We start from the raw sequence: 22122 nt of genomic DNA on the forward strand, positions 1-22122 counted from the left end.
CCCCGGGGCCCCCTGTATTACTAGTCAGGTGCTCTAACCACTGAGCTATCCAGGCCGATATCCACGGTCCGTAAAGCCCGAACTTCTACATTCCTCCCTCCTTAAACAGTCTTCGACCTCGAAGACACAAGTTCTAGGGCCCTGCCAGGAATTACTAATTTACACATACACTGTAACCTGAACAAGGCCCCCCACACTGGCCACCAAATGTAGTAGGAAAGGAGAAACATATGGCTGGACCGGGAATGGAACCCAGAACCCTGTATTACTAGTCAGGTGCTCTAACCACTGAGCTATCCAGGCCGATCCATCCGTAAAGCCCGAACTTCTACACATTGAATTTTCCTGCGTACGTTTTGGAGAGGACTCAGAGGAAAGAATTCCCTTCTGGCTATCCTTTTGACTGTCTTTGAGAATTGCTAGTAGCTGGAGTAGAACCTTTACGAGTAGTAACACCAGTAGAAGGCATCTTAAAATATTTGTCAATAGTACTCATGTAGATCTACAGGCTATAAATAGATTTTACTCATTACACGATCGTTTCGATCTAATTCCTTAAAAATACCACTCCTAGATTTCAAATAAGGAAACCACTGCATGTATCCGCCCTGAGCAAGTCTGAATTCACAATTTGACCATGTTTCAGTCCTATAAAACTTGTCAACTCGGCCGCTCCACGCTCCCTCACTCGACGCGTCTTACCTCGAGCGGCGCTATTTTGGAATCCTGGATTTTATTCCATTATCTGATTCAACATTGTACAAGATCATGTCTACATGCTCTGCTAGTAAAAGAACAAGTTTATGTGGTCTTGATAACATTGCCACTGATGGTGCAGCAGCCGTAGATGGCCTTATACAAATGTCTGAGCGTTTAAGAGAATTAGATCTGGATTAAACACCATAACCAATTTGACCAATGATTTAAAGAATCTGGAGATGTATTTAAAATCAGAATATAAATTCAGTGTAGGACTGTCGAGTGGATGCCAAGATCACTGTTTTAAGTTTGCTCTAAGTCATCCAACCAATGTCTTGCTCCAGGAAGAATGTGATCATGCACATGAGGAACTTTGTAGAAAATGTAATCTAGTTGAAGAAATAAGCAGTGGCTTTTTCGAGGAAGTGCAGAAATTAAGATGTAAGTTTATTGATAAGAAATTTTAAAAACTGTTAATAGGATCATATCTATTTTTGCATTGGTTGGATGACTAAGAGCAAACTTAAAACAGTGGTATTGGCATCCACTGGACAGTCCCACACTAAAGAGCAAGAGCCACTTTGTACCTTATTTGGCCCTGAGAATATCTGAACAATCAAAACCACTCTGTTTATGCTGCAAAAGCAGTAATTATCACTTGGGCTGTTGGTGACCACGTATCCATTAATCATGACATTATTTTCCCTTTACCCAATGCATTATGACGTAATAAAATGCGTTATTTTCCTCATATCTGTAATTTCCTTCGAAAATGGCCTAAAGTTGAAGTATTTTTTTAATATTTCATATGGAGCACAACCTCTGATCCAAAATATGCAAATACATAATGAAAGATCTGTTTCTGAAGTTCAAAAAACACGTTTCATTTTTTGGATCGTGGGCTGTGCTCATATTTTAATTCTTTGCTAAAAGTAGTCAAATACGCATGTTTTCTGCAAATTTCGAGAACATTTCTATTTCTCAAAGCGTGTTTTCCAATATTTGGATTCTCAAAAAGAAATTTTATTATATGAAATGAAAGCACCACGTGTCTCTTTTATTTTGATATATGAAATGGGAAAAAGGGCGATAGTTTATTAATTGATATAAGTACAGGGCCGTTTTATGCATAAAGTTAACCTAGCTCTTTGTTAAACATAAGTCTGATAATCAAATGTTGAAATTTCATATATCTTAATTACAGCATCAGAAATAGTGGAAGAATTATCAGTTAGATTGGAGAAGGCAATTGAAAAAATTTCTTATTGGAAAGCTCACATTCTTGGAACCCAGAATCAGGAAGAAGGAAGATACAAGATATTGGAAGAGCTTCAGCCTCATCAACTACTCATTATCATGGACTGGGCTATGAAATTTCTTCCAGCAATGTACAGAGAAAAGCAGTCAGACTCTTTTGGTCAAAAAGGCATGAGCTGACACATTTCTGTTGCTGTTTTCAGAGCAGACGATGGATCTTTGAAGGTATTAGTATAAGCCTGATACATTTTATTTTGTGAATGTATTTGTTTTGGAACATTTCAAGAACATTTTGACTTAGACAATATGCACATTTTTATGATAAATTTGAATAGGTAGTTGTTATTTAAGAAACTTCAGTTGAGTTTGTGTATGTAAATTGTCAGCTCACAAGGGGACATTTTTTTGCATGGGGGGGGGGATATATGTACCTTCAGAATTTTATTTTGCAGCGGCCCTAGGTAATGGTTTAGAACTGTAATTAGATTCAGAATCAACATGATTTTATGTCACAATTATCTTTTGGATTATTGATTGCAGAATACAATAAGGCTGCCGATTGATGAAATTATTTCTAAAAATCTGATTGATTGATTGATTGTATGTTGTTTAACGTCCCTGTCGAGAATTTTTCACTCATATGGAGACGCCACCACTTGCCGGTGGAGGGCTACAAATTTTGTCCTATGCTCGGCACTCAGGGCCTTTGAGCAGTGAGGGATCTTTTTTGTGCCAGCACCTACTGCGACACGGGGCCTCGGTTTATACGGTCTCATCCGAAGGACCAGTCTCCACGTCCCACAGTGGGATTCGAACTCACAACGTAAGGATCAACTTCTTACTTCGCGACTCTAGAGCAGACGCTCTAACCACAGCGCCACGCGGGCGACGCTAAAAATCTGCCAGATTTTAAAATATTATCAAGTACTCTCTTCCTCAGCAATTTACATTGATGACAAAATTTTTACTAATATGTTTAGATAAGTTTATATGATGCATTCTATAATCTTTTTTAAGAATTTTATATTGTCAAATATTAATAAGTAAATTTGTTTAAAATGTTTTATCTTATTTTTTTAGCACAAGACATTCACGCATATTTTTGGCGCAGTCAAACAAGATTGGTTTGCTGTCGCATCAGCTCTGGAGCATATCCTTCAGACTTTTAAGGGTGCAAATGCCAGAAGTAGAAGAAGTATTTCTAAGGAGTGATAATGCTGGGTGCTACCACTGTGGGTGCCTGTGGCTAAGTTTACATGGCATTAGTGAAAGAACAGGTAAGTTGACAATCATGCAGTTGCCTGCCTGAATTTTTCACACATAAAAACTATTTATTTTCTCATTATTTTTGTCATATCAGAGAACAATTTTGTCTTGCTTTAAATTTGCTTTGACACAGTTGTGTAAACATTTAACACTGTCCTTTTTTAAAATTCTCCCTATAAACCCTATAAACAGTTAAAGTTCACTGACATTAAATGCTATTATTGACTGCATGCTACAGAATGTATGTCTATAACAATCATATTTTATTTTGATGTCTATTTTTTTCTTTTTATAAGTATCAATATACTACGATACGACTTTAGTGAAGTCCAAGCAGGCAAAAGGATGTTTGTTTCATCAGGAAAAAATGTGATAACACCATTTGACTTGAAGAACGCAATCATGGATGGAAGTGGTGTTGTAGGATGCCAGTGTGCAGTAGTAGAAGTTGATAAGAAGAAGCAAACGATGACAAGTCATTGCTTCAAAGGCGTCTCTTCTATCAGCAATCTTTCTTTTGAAGGAGAAGACATCATTGCCTGGCATAGTTTCAATGTGGGCATTGGTGTGAAGATCAATCGAGAGGATGCTTTGAAAACTGAGCAAAGTCAAACAGGACTTGTCATACTGTCTGACTTTGAAGAAGAGCCACAGACACAGTATGGAAGTATCTCCTCTCAGAGAAAAGAAAACTGTCCACAGATTTTCCACTGTTCCGTATTAGGCTGTAATCAGCATTTTTCCTCCTATCAGCATCTTCTAGAACATATAGAGTTGGATCGGCATGTGCAGGAAAAAAGCTCTACATTTGATGAAATTCGACATCTTTGGTCGGAGACATGCCATTCAAATCTGTTCATGTCCAAGCAGATCTTACAAATAGGCACTGATCTTCACTCAGTTGAAGATTCAAATTCATCAAGAAAAAAACTTCCCCAAGGATGGGCAATAAAAAAAGCAAGAAAATTTGCCCGCTTCTCTGCAAAAGTTAAAGAATTTCTAATACGAGTGTACCAAGAAGGTGAGAAATCAGGAAGAAAAGCGCCAAGCAAATGAGATCACTGAGACATAGCAATGGGGAAAAGTTTTTCACTTCAGAAGAATGGCTGCAGCCTTCTTAGATAAACTCTTATTTTGGTAGACTTTCTTTGAATGGAAAGGCCAGTGGTTTCAAGGAGGAACAAGAGAATGATGAACAACTGAGAGAAATCTTGCAGTCAATAGAAGAGGAAGAAGAGAGAGAAAACATAAGAAACACGCTGTTGTTTGAAGATGGTAGCACTATGTGATGTGAATTGTGTGACTGTATACAGATAGAGACGTCTGCATATTGATGTGAATTGTATGATTGTATATACTACAGACATCTGCATATTGATGTGAATTGTATGACTGTATATACTATAGACATCTGCATATTGATGTGAATTGTATGGTTATATGCAGGTGAGAGACATCTGCATATTGATGTGAATTGTATGATTGTATACAGGTAGAGACATCTGCATATTGATTTGAATTGTATGGTTGTATACAGGTAAAGATGTCTGCATATTGATTTATTTAAGATTAGTTAAGAATATGCTCTTTACTATGGAATCAGGGTTCATATGCATAAAAATTCTTATTCTGCTAAGTATATTCTCAAGTGCCGATTTACCTTAAGCAGAGTGACGTTTTTTACTTAGTACGTCACTTTACGTTGTAAGTGGATTGCATGACGTTTTTTATTCTTACTTATATGTCTTAGAATATGCTTAAAGTTAAACAACCCCTCACCTTGTCTAAAGTTTTTAAGCATTTTGCTTACCACAGCAAAATGGCTGCAAGACAGCAAAGACAACGTCGTGTTTTTAAGCGGCGATTCAGATCCCTTTACGGAATACAATGCTGTGGGACTTATCACACGCTACCGTTTTGATAGACAAGGAATTGAACATATCGGGACGCTGATTGACGATTTCGTTTCACCAGACAAGTCGAAATTGTAGCATACCAACTAATTTACAAGTCATGATAGCTCTTCGCTATTTCGCAACAGGAAAAATGCAGTTATGTAACGGGGATGACTTGGGAATTCACCAATCCACTGTGTCTAGGATTGTTCAAAGGGTCTCTACAGCCTTAACTCGACCACATATCATTCAAAGATATAAAATTGCCTACCGACGCTCAGACAATTCACAGGCACCAGACAGACTTTCACGCAATCGCCAATTTTCCGGGAGTGCTTGGCGCTATCGACGGGACCCATGTAGGATATTGCGTCCTACAGTTAATGAAGAAGAATTTGTTAATAGAAAAAACTTCCATAGTGTTAATGTGCAACTTGTCGTGGACGCACATTGTCATATACTGGACATAGTCGCCAAGTGGCCAGGGTCAACACATGACGCAAGAATTTTGCGAGAAAGTGGCATTAGCCAATTATTTCAAACACCCGGACTAATTCCTGTTAAATGTCACCTTCTCGGTGATAGTGGCTATCCGTGCAAAAACTGGATCCTGACTCCCTTCCTTAACCCTGCAACCCAACAGGAAAGAAGATACAATGGGTAAATGTCTTATTTAATAATGATGTTATACTGCGAACTTTTTTCTCATGATTTTCTGCATCGACATATTTCCAGGTTGATTTACAGTTAGTTACCGCATTATCGCCATTCGATAAAAAAAATCAACAACCAGAAATAATATACTTTTTCAAGTTAGAACCTACCCTCCCCTAATTATTGGATACATCTTTCAGTAATCAATTATTTCAGGCACGTAGCAACAGGGGGGGGGCCTGGCCCCAACATAACCTTTACTATAGGAAATGTCCATTGAAAAGATGGTTGCCCCCCCCCCCCCCCCCCCCACAGTATATTCATAGCAAGGAAATATAGGAAAACATTAGATATATATAGGATTTTCAAGGTTTATTTTTTTTTCTTTTTGCTTGTCAACATTTTTTAGATAAGTAAAAAAAAAAAATTCTCAGGTTGCCCCCCCCCACTTTCAAAAACGATGCTACGTGCCTGTAATTTATTTATTTTTCATTCATTGATCACACAAGGTTACGAGGCGCATTGTTGAGAGAACCATAGGACAATGGAAAAGACATTTTCATGTGTTACATTCTGAGATAAGGTTGTGTCCAGAGAGGGCTTGCAGTACTTCATAATTTAGCAAAATTGCGAGGATGGAGAAAGTGACGATGATTCTGATGAGGGCAGTGATGACGATGATGCTGACAACAACTGTGTCCCCGACAATCTGGATGGTAGAGCATACAGAAATCACATTACAATGAATCATTTCTAGAGTCAACACTTATTTATTATTTTACTGTTATCGAATATAATTTATTTTCAGTATAAACATTAATGTTTGAAAATAAAAAAAAAGTTTTATAAGTGTTTCTTATTGAAGTCTTTCAATTGTTGCTTCAGAAGGGCATTCCTCAGACGGAGGTTCTCAACTTCGATTAGAAGTTTCTCTTTTAGCTAGGTTACATGTAGCTGTAGTTTCTCTTGGAGAAAGGCCGAGATACCCAGTGACACGTCTTCTTGGATAATGGGCTGACTCGTGCACGTTGAGAGTTGTGGGTCGAGCTGAAAATCCTCCACCACTCGTCTGTTTAAAAATAATTTTTAAAGAATTATACTCGTCATTTATGAGCATCAAATTATCGATTTACTATTCAAAAAAAAAAATCAGCCAAAACAGTCAATATCGAGATTTAAAAAAAAAACAGTAATAAAGTTGACTGACACTTAAGAAAGCCTTACCCTTGCAGTGAACTCGATGGAATGTCTTCCATGCCCCTGTTGAAATTGTTAAACGTCATCAAAGAGGAATCAAAGGCCCCAGATATTCCGCAGATAGAAACATTTTTCTCACCAATTACCTCCCCAACAGCTTGTGACAGTGCACTTAATGGTTTCTCTGCCGGTCCTCCACCTATGTAAATTGAAGCATTTTGTTTTTATTTAAAATTTGTTTTTTTGTTGCTTTCAAAAAGATATATCCATTATTTCATGTATATAAAAAAGTTTACATTTCCTTTATCAAAAAATACCGGGGATCACTTTAGCTGAGATAGTAATATTTTTTTCACTAAGGCTTGCTAATTTCAAGCTGATTGTAATTCACTATAGTATATGATTTTTTTTTTGTTTCTGAACAAATCATTATTACATAGATCTAGGCATTTGTTTGGAAAATCTAAAAGTTCTTCACGGTGTGCACAATCTAAGTAAAAGTAGATGTTAGATCCAATGTATGTGTAGCGAGTATGTGAGAGGATCTAACATCTACTATTTATTAGATTGTGTAAAGTATTTTCGGTAAATGAAATTGCTGGTCGGGGGGGGGGTTATAAAAAATAAAGGTATGGTTATATTCTCGCACAGGCCATTAGGGTAAACACAGTGAGACTATGACCTATAATATACTAATAAATCAAAATAAACAATCTTCATGATTACCAAGGTCGTCCAAATTTCCGTAATCTTTTCGTGCTAAAATAATTTTCAAATTTGACACAGTCTACTCTTTCAGTCTTTGAAACCTGTCTTTTGTCATTCGAATTTAAACGAACCAAAAGTCCTACGGTACAGTATTATACGTGTAACTTTGGTACTTAATAAAATAATGTTTTATACATAATGAGTCTCTTGACTTGGAATATCAAATTTAGAATTTCACAGTTAAGTCTTATCTACTGCTTACATCCCGTTATGTTGCCTCAATACCGACAATAGAGTTATCACCCTTATATCACTTGTATCTTACGTAACGGTAAACAACATGGCTAACATAACAAGCATACCAAGCATTTCACGAACCTGTTTTTTGCAAACTTCTTCTAAAATTAGAAATTTCTCCTCTCCCCTTCATGTGGATGTTATGCCACTTCTTTTCGACTTCTTCTATAGTCCGGATGGTTGAAGGGTTGGCTGCATTAATTGCTTCAGTAATATTTTTCCATTATGATACTTCCCTTTTCCTTTGAGTGGTCACTCCGGCGCCGAATTTAGCCCTCAAAATTTTCTTATTATCGTTAAATAAACGCGTTAAATGTAAACATTCTTCCAGTGTCCAGTTTGGTTTACGTTTCTTCTCTGCCATATTCAGACGATGATGATGACGTAAAACGGGAGATTCAATATCGTCAAAACCCTCAATGACGTCACACCATTGTGACGTTTTATTTTAAGCAAGAAGTGATATGCTTTGCTATGATGCACTAAGTAATGTACTTAGAATTTTTATGCATGAAACTTAAAGTATGTTTCTTAGTTAAGCAGTTTGATCTGGGAATAAGTATAATACTTAATAAAAATTCTTAGATTTTTTATGCATATGAACCCAGATTTCTTTAATTTGTTGTATTTTTCTGGATATGCTTCTAAAATAGGTCATTTTGGTGAAAAATGAATTTTTGTGATATGTCGTTGCAATGGTAACAGAATATTTTTTTAAATGCATAGTTTTTATTAAATTTTATTCAAATTAAGAATGTGTTCTTTCTATCCAATGTTATCAGATATCTTTAACATGTGTGATTTTTGTTTAACTATGCTTTTAAAAATGGGTAATTTTTGAAAATGAATTTTTGTGATATTTCGTTGCCATGGTAACAGAATATTTTTTAAAAACCCATGGGTATAAATAAATTTTATTAAAATTGAGGATGTGCTCTTTCTATCCCAAGTTATCAGATTTTTTTTTTACATGTGTGATTTTTGTCTGATTTAACGGACAAAATGGTGTTTCAGTCAACTTTGGAGGTTTATTGTAAAGTTGTAAATAATTAATTTTAGGTATGAAATACAAATTTGAAAAACTTAGACATATGTACGGTAAAAAAACAACAAAAAAGATTAATATTTAATTGTCAATTTTTCCGGGAAATTGTTCTCTCCTATAGGTCAATTCTTTTGTTGAAGCGAATACATCCTTTCTTGATGCACACTGATATTGAATTCAACAAATCGTTGGCCAAAATTAATGGTTACTTCCTAAATTAAACAAGAGGCCCATGGGCCTTATAGGTCACCTGAGCATTATGCAACAGCTTTCCAGTTATTTCATTTGATTCATGTTTTAAGCCAGATGCTATGGCATTCACAATTTTGAAAGAGGCACCATTGACCATCATAACAATACACTTAGCATTTGCTTAGCTTGGTTACCATAGGCGGGGTAGGGGAACAAAAAATGCATTTCAACTAATCAGTAATATTCAGCAATAATTAGTAGTGCCCTTGCCACACATGAACCCCTGATCCTTAGGCCTAGATCCACACACTGCACAATTTTTGAAAAGGCATCCTTGCTTTTCAAAAATATTTGATTAATATCAAGGAGCAGATTTCAAACAATTCCTTCATTTTCAGTATATAAGTACAGCCCCCCTTTGGTACCCTCTCCCTAAAGCCTTGAAATTCACAATTTTGGAAGATTAGGGCCCTTGCTCATCATAACCATATAGGTAATTCATCTGCTTCATACCCAGAGAAAAAAATTTTCAAAGATTTAATGTAATTTTTCACTGCATAATCAATAGAGCCCCGCCCTAACACAAGAACCCCTGACCCGGGGGCCATAAAATTCACAATTTTGGAAGAGGGATTCTTGCTTATCAATACTATGTACTTAGTTAGTTTATTTAATACCCAGGAGCAGAGAAAAATTTTTTCCAAAGAATTCATGTATTTTCACTATATAATCAATAGAGCCCCGCCCTAACACCAGAACCCCTTACCCTGGGGCCATGAAATTCACAATTTTGGTAGAGGCACTCTTGCTCATCATAACTATACACTTAATTAGTTTATTTAATACCTAGGAGCAGAGAAAAAAGATTTTTAAAGAATTAATGTATTTTCACTATATAATCTATAGAACACCACCCTAACACCAGAAATCCTGACCCTGGGGCCATAAAATTCACAATTTTGGTAGAGAAACTCTTGCTCATCATAACTATGCACATAGTTAGTTTATTTAATACCCAGGAGCAGAGAAGAAGATTTTCTAAGAGTTAATGTATTTTCACTATATAATCAATAGAGCCCCGCCCTAACACCAGAACCCCTGACCCTGGGGCCATAAAATTCACAATTTTGGTAGAGGAACTCTTGCTCATCATAACTATGCACTTAATTAGTTTATTTAATACCCAGGAGCAGAGAAGAAGATTTTCAAAGAAAAAATTCATTTTCACTATATACTTATTTAGCCCCGCCCTAGCACTAGAACCCCTGACCCTGGGGCCATGAATTTCACAATTTTGGTAGAGGACAATCATGCAAACAGTTTGACTGCTTTATGTCCAGGAGTAAAGAAGATTTTTAAAAATTGCATTAATTTTAGTGGTTTTCGCCCCCCCCCTCCGGCCCCCGGGGGGGGGGGGGCAGGGATCATGAAATTCACAACTTTTGTTTCCCTTAACCCATAGATGCTTTGTGCCAAATTTGGTTGAAATTGGTTCAATGGTTTCAGAGAAGAAGCTGAAAATGTTCAAATGTTAACGGACGACGACGGTCGCAAACAGATAGCAATAGGTCACCTGAGTTTACTCAGGTGACCTAAAAAAAATTGCATTTAATACCATGCAAAGTTTTTAATTTAGGAAGTAATCCTAGTTTTGGCTGCAACCTAAATAGAGCAGAATGCATTGGTAGGTAAAAAGAGCTATGTTGGGTAGGTTTAAATACCTAAGTAGCTTTAAGTTTAATATACGTGAACTTTAATTTACATTTTTTTGTTTCTCACCATATAATTAATGTCTTCATTGTTTATAATTTAAGAGGAAAACATGCTTGTCGAGTTTTTCAAGTTAAGTTTTTTTTTCAATAAAGTAGCTGCAGATCTGTATCGTTATTATGTTCCCCAAACGAAGTTGGGGAACATATTGTTTTTACTCTGTTTCTTATTATTATTATTTTTCTTCTTCTTCTTCTTCCTGGGTACTTTTTTGTCCGGGAGTGATCTTGTAAACTGTTCATCCGATGTAGGTAAAACCTTTTTAGGGTCAGTAGACATGTTATGTAGATTTGCGGAATCAAGGTCATTTTGTGCGCACGTGCTTGCAAGAGCGCGCACGTGCATCATGTTAAATGACCAATATAATGTATATTGCCTTAACTTTTCTATTTTTTGATGAAATGCTTTGAAACTCATAATGTAAAGATATATTAGTACTATAGACAAGATGACATGGTCAAAATAGCAAGATCTCACGCGCATGCACGTGCGCTTTGCTCTGATTGGCTGAAACTAAAGTCTCTATATCTTTCTTGTTTCTTGACGAAATCCTTTGAAATTTTGAACATTGCCATGCATAAGAATATCCTACAACACGGTATATAGCAATTATCATGAAAACACGTGCATGCACGTGCGCTGCAATCTGATTGGCTGAAACTTTAAATTGCTATAACTCCCTTGGTTTTCAACCAAACAGGATAAGAATTGGAACATAGATATATATAATCGACTTCTACAAGAAGGTATGGTCACCATGCACATGCATACAGGTGCGTGTACGTGCGCTGCAATCTGATTGGCTGAAACTTTAAACAGCTATAACTCCCTTGGTTTTCAACCAAACAGGATGGGATTTGGAACATAGATATATATACTGGACTTCTACAAGAAGGTATGGTCACTATGGACATGCATATATGTGCGTGTACATGCGCTGCAATCTGATTGGCTGAAACTTTAAACAGGTATAACTCCCTTGGTTTTCAACCAAACGGGGTGCGATTTAGAACATAGATAGATGTAATGGACCTCTACAAGACTGTATGGTCACCATGCTCATGTATGCACGTGCGTGCACCTGAAATGAGTAAAATCAAAAATACACTTGAAAGTCCGTTGTTTTTTTTTTTTTATACTTTTGGATTATATTCAGCATATTAAAATATAATATTATATTATAGATATAGTATAGACAATATGATATGGTCATTACGCACATGCATTCACATGCGCAAGTGTGCAATAATAAAATTTGAATGAACATGGTACACTTCTTGGTAAACGTTGTTAAAGTCTCAAATGCATAAAGTTTGTCTTATTTGATTACGCCTACAGGGAATATGATTATAAAAGGGAGTTGGGGAGCGTTTGGGGAACATCTGTAACGGTCCCCGTTACAATTAGCACTAGTTGTTTTATATATTTGTCTTTGATCATAAAGCTACAGATCCCGCGTAATGCAACAAAAGGTGCATTACGGGATCTGCATGTAGCGTTATGGTCAACGACAAATTTGTAAAACAATAAGGCTACAGTTTTGCACCTAGATCAAACCCAGAGTGACTTAAACAGGAATCAACCTTTGCCAAGGGTCGGTACTTAGATTGTACCACGGGTTGTTGCTCTTAGGTTGCTGCAAATTGAGTGTGCTGATGGAAATTTATTGCCTTACATTGGCTACGTGGCACTAGCTGTAAGTTTGTAGACATTAAGTGACGAAATGTAGTGTGCTGATAGACATTTTTGCCTTACATTGGCTGCGTGGCACTAGCTGTAAGTTTGTAGACATTAAGTGATGAAAGAAGGGGTTACGTGTGTAGCACAGACTCAAGATGGCGACGAGAACTAGTTTATTACAACACGTGCAGCATCATCATAAATAACAAGGAAGATAACTCTATTATAACATTTACAAATGACACCAGTGTAAGAGTTACTGTTCTTAGATATAAATAATGTCACATCTCCCCTTTTAAGTTAACTGTAAAATGTTTGTTAAAATTACATTTGAAATAAATTTGCATTTTATCATTATAATAAAACAGCTCTAAATATTTTTACATTTTTGTTTAACTTCAAGTCTTCAACTAACAAAACTGAACTACAAAACTAAACACTGAATGTACACATCAGATTCAGAAATTCACTTTAACTGTTTGAATTAACACTCCGTCACCAGCGTGCAAGGTGGTTTGATGACCTGACCACTCGATGTGGTAACACTAGTTGGTTTGTCTCCAGAATTGATCGACGGATCATTCACACGGTTAGCGTTATCACAAAACGAATCACAGTGACCGTTAACAGGCTCTTCGGTATCTACTGGTTGTTCTGTGCTCAGTTCTTTGGTTTTGATAAGGTCTCGGCGGTTCCTCCTCACTGTGGTATTCCCTTGTTGTACGAAATACGATCTCGGTGTTTCTGCAGGTCTAACGATTCTTCCTGGTGTTTTGATAGACTGTCCTGAAATCCTAACACGTACTACATCTCCGTTGTCAAGTGGTTTAAGAGGTTTTGGGTTGCGATCGTAAAGAGACTTTTGTGCATCTTTAATGTTCTGGAGTTCCTCGCGAACAACTTCTGAGTTAAATCCCATCGGTCGCAATTTGGATTTGACAGTTGGTACGAGTGTCCTTGTGGTTCGTCCAAATAGAAGCTGTGCTGGTGAAAATTTCACTCCTGGTATTTCTGAATTCCTCAACTCCATAAGCGCAATATACGGATCCTTGTGGTCATCCTGTGCTTTCCTAAACAGGTTTTTGATGGTCTGTACAGCTCTTTCAGCCATACAGTTGCTCTGTGGATATCTCGGCGAAGATGTTATATGACGGAAGTCATATTCCTTCGAAAAGTTTTTGAATTCATGGTTTGCGAATTCCGGTCCATTGTCACTAATGAACTCTTCAGGGATTCCTAGTCGAGCAAAGTGTTGCTTCAGAATGTTGATAACGGTGTCGGCTTTCCCATCTTATAAGCGGTTGACTTCTATGAACTTTGAGAAGTAGTCAACGGTTATCAAGTATCTTGTGTTCCCAAAAAACATAATGTCTGCTGCAACTTTCTGCCAAGGACGATTTGGGATCTCGTGTGGTATCATAGGCTCTTTTTGCTGCGCCTTCCTGTAGCGGTTGCAAATGTTGCATTGTTCTATCATGTCCTTCAACTGCATGATTATTCCTGGCCAAAACAATGTTGATTTAGCTCGCTGTATACATTTTTCTTGTCCCAGTGACTGCTGTGCAGGATTTTCAACATCTGGGGTCTAAGTTGCTCTGGTGTAATGATACGATCTCCTTTCAACAATAAGCCATCAACAATGCTTATCTCATCTCTAAAGTTCCAGTATGGAGTAAGTTCACTGTCTAAATCCTTCCGGTTGGTTGGCCATCCCTGTAGAACTGTGTCCTTCAGTTTCATGAGAACAGGGTCTTTTTTGGTTTCACTCTGAAATAACATCACCTTTTCCTCACTCACAGGAATAGTCTCTATCACATGAACTTCATACTGTTCTTCCTGCTCCTCAGCTGGATCTGATCCTCTCGATCTCGACAATGTGTCCGCAATGTAGAGTTCCTTGCCAGCTTTGTATTTCACTACTAAGTCATGTTGCTGAACTTTCAACATCATACGTTGGAGTCGTGGAGGTGCACTCGACAATGATTTTTTAAACAGACTCTCTAATGGTTTGTGGTCTGTTTCCACTAACACTGTTTTACCATACACATACTCGTTGAATTTCTGTAGTCCATACACTATTCCAAGCATCTCTTTTTCGATTTGTGCATAGTTTCTCTCAGCTGCATTCAGGGCTCTCGATGCATATGCCACAGGTTGCTCCTTCTGCATGATGCACGCACCAAGTCCATATGACGAGGCATCGACGGAAAGTTTGACATCCTCATTAACGTCGAAATATTTCAATGTCGGCGTTGACGTTATTGCCCTCTGTAGATTAAAGGCTTTTTCCTGTTTGTCATTCCAGTGCCATGCGACGTCAGTTTCTAGCAATTGTCTGAGTGATTGTATCCTGGTAGACAAATTTGGAATAAACTTTCCTAAGTAATTTATCATCCCCATGAATCGCTGTAATTCCTTCTTGTTTTCTGGTGCTGGAATTGCTAAAATTGCTTTGATTTCTTCACCACTGGGTTTCACACCATCTGAACTGAAAACATCTCCTACATACTCAACTTCTGATTTGTTTACTTTGCACTTGTCCTTGTTGAAACGTAATCCGACATCCTCAGCTCTCTTCAGAATTTGACTCAGTTTTTCTAAGTGTTCCTGTTCACTACCTGCCCACATCAAAATGTCATCTGCAATCACTTCACAAGGCTGATTTTCAAATACATGGGACATGGCCCTCTGAAACACTTCCGGCGCTGACGATATTCCAAACGGAAGTCTCTCGAACTTAAATCTTCCGAAGGGTGTATTAAATGTGGTGAGCCATGAACTCTCCTCAGTCAGCTGTATTTGATAGAATCCTGAAGCGGCATCAAGAGTTGTGAAATGCTTCGCATGCTTAAGGTTAGCAGCCACTTCCTCCACGGTCTTAAGTGGATAGTGTTCCCTTAAAATAGCCTTATTCAGTCTCGCGGATCCAAACAAATCCTGACTTTCCCATTTGGTTTCTTGACGACTACAATAGGGCTTACCCACTGAGTTGGGGTTTCCACTTTCGAGATTATCTTCATAGATTCCATCCTCTGTAGTTCTTCTAAAACTTTGTCCTTCAAGGTATGCGGTATTCTCCGAGGTGGCACAACTACTGGTGGTATGCTGGAATCAACCTTGATGTCATATTTTCCTGGAAGACATCCAATTCCATGAAAAAGATGATAATATTCTTTCAACAGTCCTTCTGCACTTTTGGCAATTTGATTCTTCTTCACTGTATATACACGATTCACTAAACTCAAGTCAATGCTGGACTTGAGTCCAAGAACAGGTTGGACGTCATCATCAACAATCTGTATTTCTAGAAGAAAATACTGGTCCTTGTGTCTCACTGACGTACGCACTTTTCCGCAGGCCTTCACAGCATGTCCTGAGTAGGAAACTAATTTACTGTTGCTACGCATCAGTTGTTTAGTGTCAATGTTGGCATACTTGCACGCTTTTAAACTCATGACGTTGCACTGGGCTCCAGTATCAATTTTAAAGTTTATAGGTTTTGCATCATTGACTAGTACATGTAGCTTCACTGTCCAATCATCATCCTTGTGCGTGTCAATTGAGTACATGAAAAAGTCATCATCTGAGTCCTCACGGCTCTCTTCAATATGATGAACTTTTGCTTTCCTCGGGTTTCTGTGTTTCACGGGATGTGTCCGCATCTTAGACTTGCACACGACTGCGAAATGGTTCTTCTGATTACACTTATTACATGATTTTCCGTAATCTGGACAATGATCTGGCCCCTTAGGATGTTCTAATCCACAGTATTTACACTGACCTTTATGCTGGGGTTGCGCATCCTTCTGTTTGTACCTCTGCTTCCTGTCTCTGACTGCGTGAACGTTTTTCTCGTCTCCCATTTCTCGGAGCTGCGATTCCGACACTTCCACTGCCCTACAAATGTCTATGGCACTCTGCAGTGTGAGTTCTCGTTCTCGTAACAATCTGTCACGCACAGTATCACTTCGAATTCCACAAACGATTCGATCTCTTATTAAAGAATCTCTCAGTTCACCAAATTCACCATCGTCTCAAGCCACGGTCTGGAGTCCGCATATAGCTCTCTCCTACCCGTGGCTGCTTGCTCACAAAAAGTGTCGTTATCTTGAATATTTACGTCTCTATTGTGACGTCATATTCAGTCAGTGGCAAGTATTGTTTCCATCGCAAATTGAAATCAACAACAGACGTCAACAGTTTAAAAGAAATATTTCCTTTACTGCGATTGGATATTGAAAGGTCGTGATAAAGTTCATCTTCCGACTATGCTTTACTTGCATTGGTCAATATTTTAATGAGCTACGAAGAATTCTCGCCTCGTTCAACCACGGCCAGAAAGGGAGAGGATCGTACATTTTGGCCGTGGTTTGCGACGATGCAAATTCACATACACTTGCCTTTTGTTTGAGTTCAGTCACAAATGCGTCGACCAGTTCTCCTTCCTTCTGAGATCTTGTGTTAAAACTGTGTCTCTCGTAGGTTACATTTTTCCTACGATTGCAATATTCCTTAAATTTCTTTTTGATATTTGCTACCTTAGTCTTATCGTCGTTTTCCGTCCACGTGAATGTGTTGTAGACATCAATGGCGTCCGGTCCTAACACGTGGAGTAGGCTTTGCTTGCGACTCCGCTTGCTACAGCGTAAACATCGTACTGCTGTTCGAATCTTCTCCAGTTCTCCGCTAAGTTTCCAGTAAGGTTAAGTCCGGGTGGCGGCGGTAATCGATCCATTTTTCAGATTTTTTTTTCTTTTGACACCATGTAGCACAAACAGACTCAAGATGGCGACGAGAACTAGTTTATTACAAGACGTGCAGCATCATCATGAATAACAAGGAAGATAACTCTATTATAACATTTACAAATGACACCAGTGTAAGAGTTACTGTTCTTAGATATAAATAATGTCACAACGTGTGCATGTGTACGTCTTATGATATTGCCGTTCCTTTGGTAGACGCAGAAGGGCGCATGTAGATTGATCGATTATATATTGTTTTGCATCTCATTCGAGAATTTTTCACTCATGTACACTGTAGAGACGTCACCATATACCAGTGAAGGGCTTCTCATTTTGACCTTTACTCGGCACTCATGGCCATGGAGCAGTGAGGGATATTTATCGTGCCAGCATCTGCAGTGACACGAGACCTCAGTTTTTAGGTCTCATCCGAAGAATCAGCAACATTTACTTCACGTGCCGAGCACATGGCGAAGGAATAGTTTCCACCTTTTTTTAACAGACTGAGGTCAGTCGCGGCTGAGATTCAATCTCACGACCTACAGATCACTGAGCGAGCACTCGTACCCACTGAGCTACCCTGAACGGTGGTGCATGTAGAGAAACAAGGTATTTTTCTATAATTTAAAAATCTAACCTTCTGCTATTAAGACCAGTTAAGGTCTGGGTAGAAAAAGAAAAGCATGAACTGAACGAATAACTAATAGCAGGACAGGGCAAGGTTTCAATTTTCATAAGTAATATGTCACATGATATTATCAAACTGGACATCACAAATTGCTCAACATAACCACGTGGCCATGTAAACTTTGAAATTACATTAAATTACACACATTTATTACATGTATTTTTATACATTTTATTAATGTGACCTTGCTACATAAAAAGAAAACAACAGATCAAGATTATTCTTAACACTCTACAGAATGAACAATTTGTCTTTTATTTTAAAAATACATCTTTGAAGTGACAGTTTTGAAACAATGAAAAAACATTCCTGGTAAAATAATCAAATTTAAGACAAATTCTATGAACTTTCGTATTGTTTTGTGAATTTGATGCCAAAATAAAGTAATATTATAAATAAATAGAGAAAATACATATACATGCTATTGAGCAATTTAAATGGAATTAATAATTACCGGAAAAAAAATTGGTTCTTTAATCTGTACCAAATGTAAGTGATAAAGGCTTGGTGATAAATAAATAGACAAACAGACATATTTCAATGAGTAAAATTCAATACACAATCGATAATAGTTATAATAAAAAACATATTAGAAATTAAAAGTACATACAAGCACCTCCCTTCTTTTCAATATAGCCCCGTGGGGATCCGGGTTAGAATAGGTCCTCAGTACCCCCTTGCTTGTCGTAAAAGGCGACTATATGGGGCGGTCCTTCGGATGAGACCGTATAAACCGAGGCCCCGTGTCACAGCAGGTGTGGCACGATAAAGACCCCTCCCTGCTCAAAGGCCCTAAGTGCCGAGCATAGGCCTCAATTTGCAGCCCTTCACCGGCTATGGTGACGTCTCCATATCAGTGAAATATTCTGAAGCGTGACGTTAAACAGTATACAATCAATCAATCAATCTTTTCAATATATAAAAGGTTTCAATGTTTAATCAAGATCTAAAAGATGACAATCACCACCAAGAGATATATGAAAAGCACACATTTGTCACAAACAACTTTTAATGAATCATTATTGAATTCAACATTATTAAGGTCTTCCGTCTTCACGGAAGACCTTATAGTGATTCTATTGTTTCTTATTATTAAGGTCTTCCGTCTTAACGGAAGACCTTATAGCAATTCTATTGTTTCTTATTATTATTATTTTTCTGATGCGATTTCTCAAAGACTACTGGATGGAATTACATGAAATTTTCAGGACAGATGTTTTGTTAAATGAATTTGATACATCTGAGAGAATTTTTGGAAATTCGCTTCCGGTGTCAAGTTACAGACCTTTTTCTGATTTCTTTTGTCCACAGATTTTCTCAAGAACGGTAAAAGATATCAATGTGAAACTTTCAGATATTATAGATGATAAAAAATACTATCCAGGACGCGACTTTTCGTTTGTCGTCATTACTTCCGCTTGCTACCGGAAGCTAATTTAAAAAGTCTAATTTTTAAAAAAATTTTGTTTTTCAATATTTTTCGTTTATTTTTTGTATGTTGATAGAAACCTTTCTTATAATGCTTGTTATATAATTTGTTTTAATATTGATAAATCTAAACTCTAGATATTAGCATTTAAAAATTTGAAGCGTTTCAAAATGGCGGCTCTCTCTGTCAACTCCGACATTTCGCAATAGGGGTTTACTGAGGCAGTCGAGCATTTGCTTGAAAGAAAGTAATAAGGACAAATGAAATATAAAGGAATACCTGGATTTTCACGTCGTAGTTACGTTACAATTCTGTGTCAAACTAAGTTCTTCTTAAACGTCTTCTATAATTGGTTTTGGTTGATTCTCAAAGTAAAAAAAGAAAAGACTAAATGTGCAAATGAAATTCGATACCAAATATCTTTTGATTGCACCACGGAAAAGCAGCTCATTAATCACTGTTATAAGTAATAGTTATTCAAGAAGGATAACAATGAATACAGTAAGTATAAAACTTACCCACGGTTTTTTTCATGCACATTTGTGCCATATTATACTAATAAAAAAGACAAAATAAGATAACATATTTTTTTTAAAGATCGCTTAATAGAGTTTATATTAACATTATTGTCTCAAAGATCTTATTCAAGTTATTGAGCACAAACGATATCCAATTCCTTGACCGTCGTAAGGCGAGCCATTTTTTTTTTGCGAAACATTTCAATCTTTTCATGAATGTTTTTAACTAATCGGGATAGTTTACTTTAGCGAGTTCACTTTAACATGAAATTTTAAAAAAGTTAAAATTCATAGCCGTTTCACTGTTTTAGTGTTACTTCCTTGCATACTATATGGAGTTTGTGAAAAATATACTTTCTAATCATCAAGTTTTAGGCTAAATGGACGGGTTTTTTTTATTTCATTAAAGCTGTCACACCTAGCTATCACACCTATTAAAGAGAACATTCAAAAGAAAAGGCGCGAAGATTAACTCGTGGCATTTGGCGCGAATTTATGAATAGTGACTAGCTTTCATAATTCTAAGACAAAAGCACTGTTATACAGAGATATATACAAGAAGATTTAGAGCAGAGGTCCCGACAGCGTACGTAATATTTAGCGCTTTGGATTATCATGCTGCCGACTTGGATTCAATCCCTCTTGCGTGTAATATTTTTCTTTACCCTTTCAGCTAGATTTTACAAAGGTTTTCTTTTTTTTCGGAATCGGACGGAAGACCTCTCGTTGCTCGCAACGAGATCGTATCTAGTTAAGGTCTTCCGTCTTCACGGAAGACCTTATAGTGATTCTATTGTTTCTTATTATTATTATTATTATTTTTCTTATTTTTTTGACTTTCTAATTTTGTGCACGCGATTTCTCAAAGACTACTGGATGGAATTACATGAAATTTTCAGGACAGATGTGTTGTAACATGAATTTATTATATCCGAGAGAAAATTTGGAAACTCACTTCCGGTGCCAAGTTACGGACAATTTCCTGAAATTAAAATGACATTTTGTCCGCGATTAAACTCAAAAACGGTAAAAGATATCAACATGAAACTTTCAGGGATAATAGATCGTGATATCTATCATCCAGGACGCGACATTTCGTTCGTCGTCTATACTTCCTGTCGTCAGGAGAAGCAAATTGAAAAAATCGTATTTTTCAACTTTTTTGTTTTTCAACATTTTTTATTCATTTTTGGAATGATAATAGAGACCCTTTGATCAATGCTTACTATATAATTTGTTTGAACATTGGTTAATCAGAACTCTAGATATTTATATTTGAAAATCTGAAGCGGACCCAAGATGGCGGCTGTCTCTGTCAACTCCGCCATTTCGCGAGTAGGGGTTTATGGAGGCAGCTGAGCGTTTGACTAAATGATACATGACAAGTAAAAAAACTACATGGACTTTCACCCTTCAGTACGCTGCAATTCACTGACAATCTTAAAACTTAATTTCCGTTTTACTGCTTTAGTGTAATTGTGGTAGATAAGTGTGTGTAATGTATTAAATTTACTTTCTTAGCGTCGAAACAAATAAAGGCGATAAGAAGTTGTTTAATTTAATATTTAATTTCATTGAAGCTATCACACCTGTTCGATAGATCAGTCTATCATATAGATCTTTTTGAGAGGTTTCCAACGGTATATTTCTTGTGATTTTTAATGCACTAATTCAGAAACTATTAGCTCATATCTATAAGCATTCTGTTTTGACAGAACATGTCCTCGCGTTTTAGAAGTAAACAACTTATATTTAGTTACAATGGTGGACATTTAACGATGGCTGTGATTGGTCAACCAATGATATGACAGCTTATATATTGATATCCTCCATTTTGAATATTTGAACCGTACGCGCATCCTAATTGCGCATGTGACGTCATTATTCTAGAACATTCCTATTTGTCGGTATATAAGTCGATCAGATTAACCGGAATTCTATTTTACGCTGTATTAGTCATTCCGATAATACGATAATCGGATATTACGATAAATTCCTGCTTTTGATGAATTTCATCGAAAAATATAATTTTCAGATATTGCTCGTTTAATTATATCTCTACAACTCGGACGGAAGACCTTC

The 22122-nt window shown here is 37.1% G+C and overlaps 2 protein-coding genes across 2 annotated transcripts; both read left to right on the top strand.

The window, feature by feature from the left end:
* The first annotated feature begins 938 nt into the window (after positions 1-938).
* On the top strand, positions 939-4278 carry LOC134237917 (uncharacterized). Its single transcript, XM_062720058.1, has 4 exons — positions 939-1140; positions 1904-2102; positions 3037-3237; positions 3519-4278. Exons 1-4 carry the CDS (start codon positions 939-941, stop codon positions 4276-4278), a joined length of 1362 nt encoding a protein of 453 aa, XP_062576042.1.
* A 990-nt stretch (positions 4279-5268) lies between these two features.
* Positions 5269-5781, top strand: LOC134237913 (putative nuclease HARBI1). Its single transcript, XM_062720056.1, has one exon. It carries the CDS (start codon positions 5269-5271, stop codon positions 5779-5781), a length of 513 nt encoding a protein of 170 aa, XP_062576040.1.
* The last annotated feature ends 16341 nt before the right edge of the window (positions 5782-22122 follow it).

This window comes from Saccostrea cucullata, unplaced genomic scaffold, assembly GCF_032062105.1.
Source record: "Saccostrea cucullata isolate Sc308-1 unplaced genomic scaffold, CSIRO_AGI_Scuc_v1 ctg3237, whole genome shotgun sequence".
Lineage (NCBI taxonomy): Eukaryota > Metazoa > Mollusca > Bivalvia > Ostreida > Ostreidae > Saccostrea > Saccostrea cuccullata.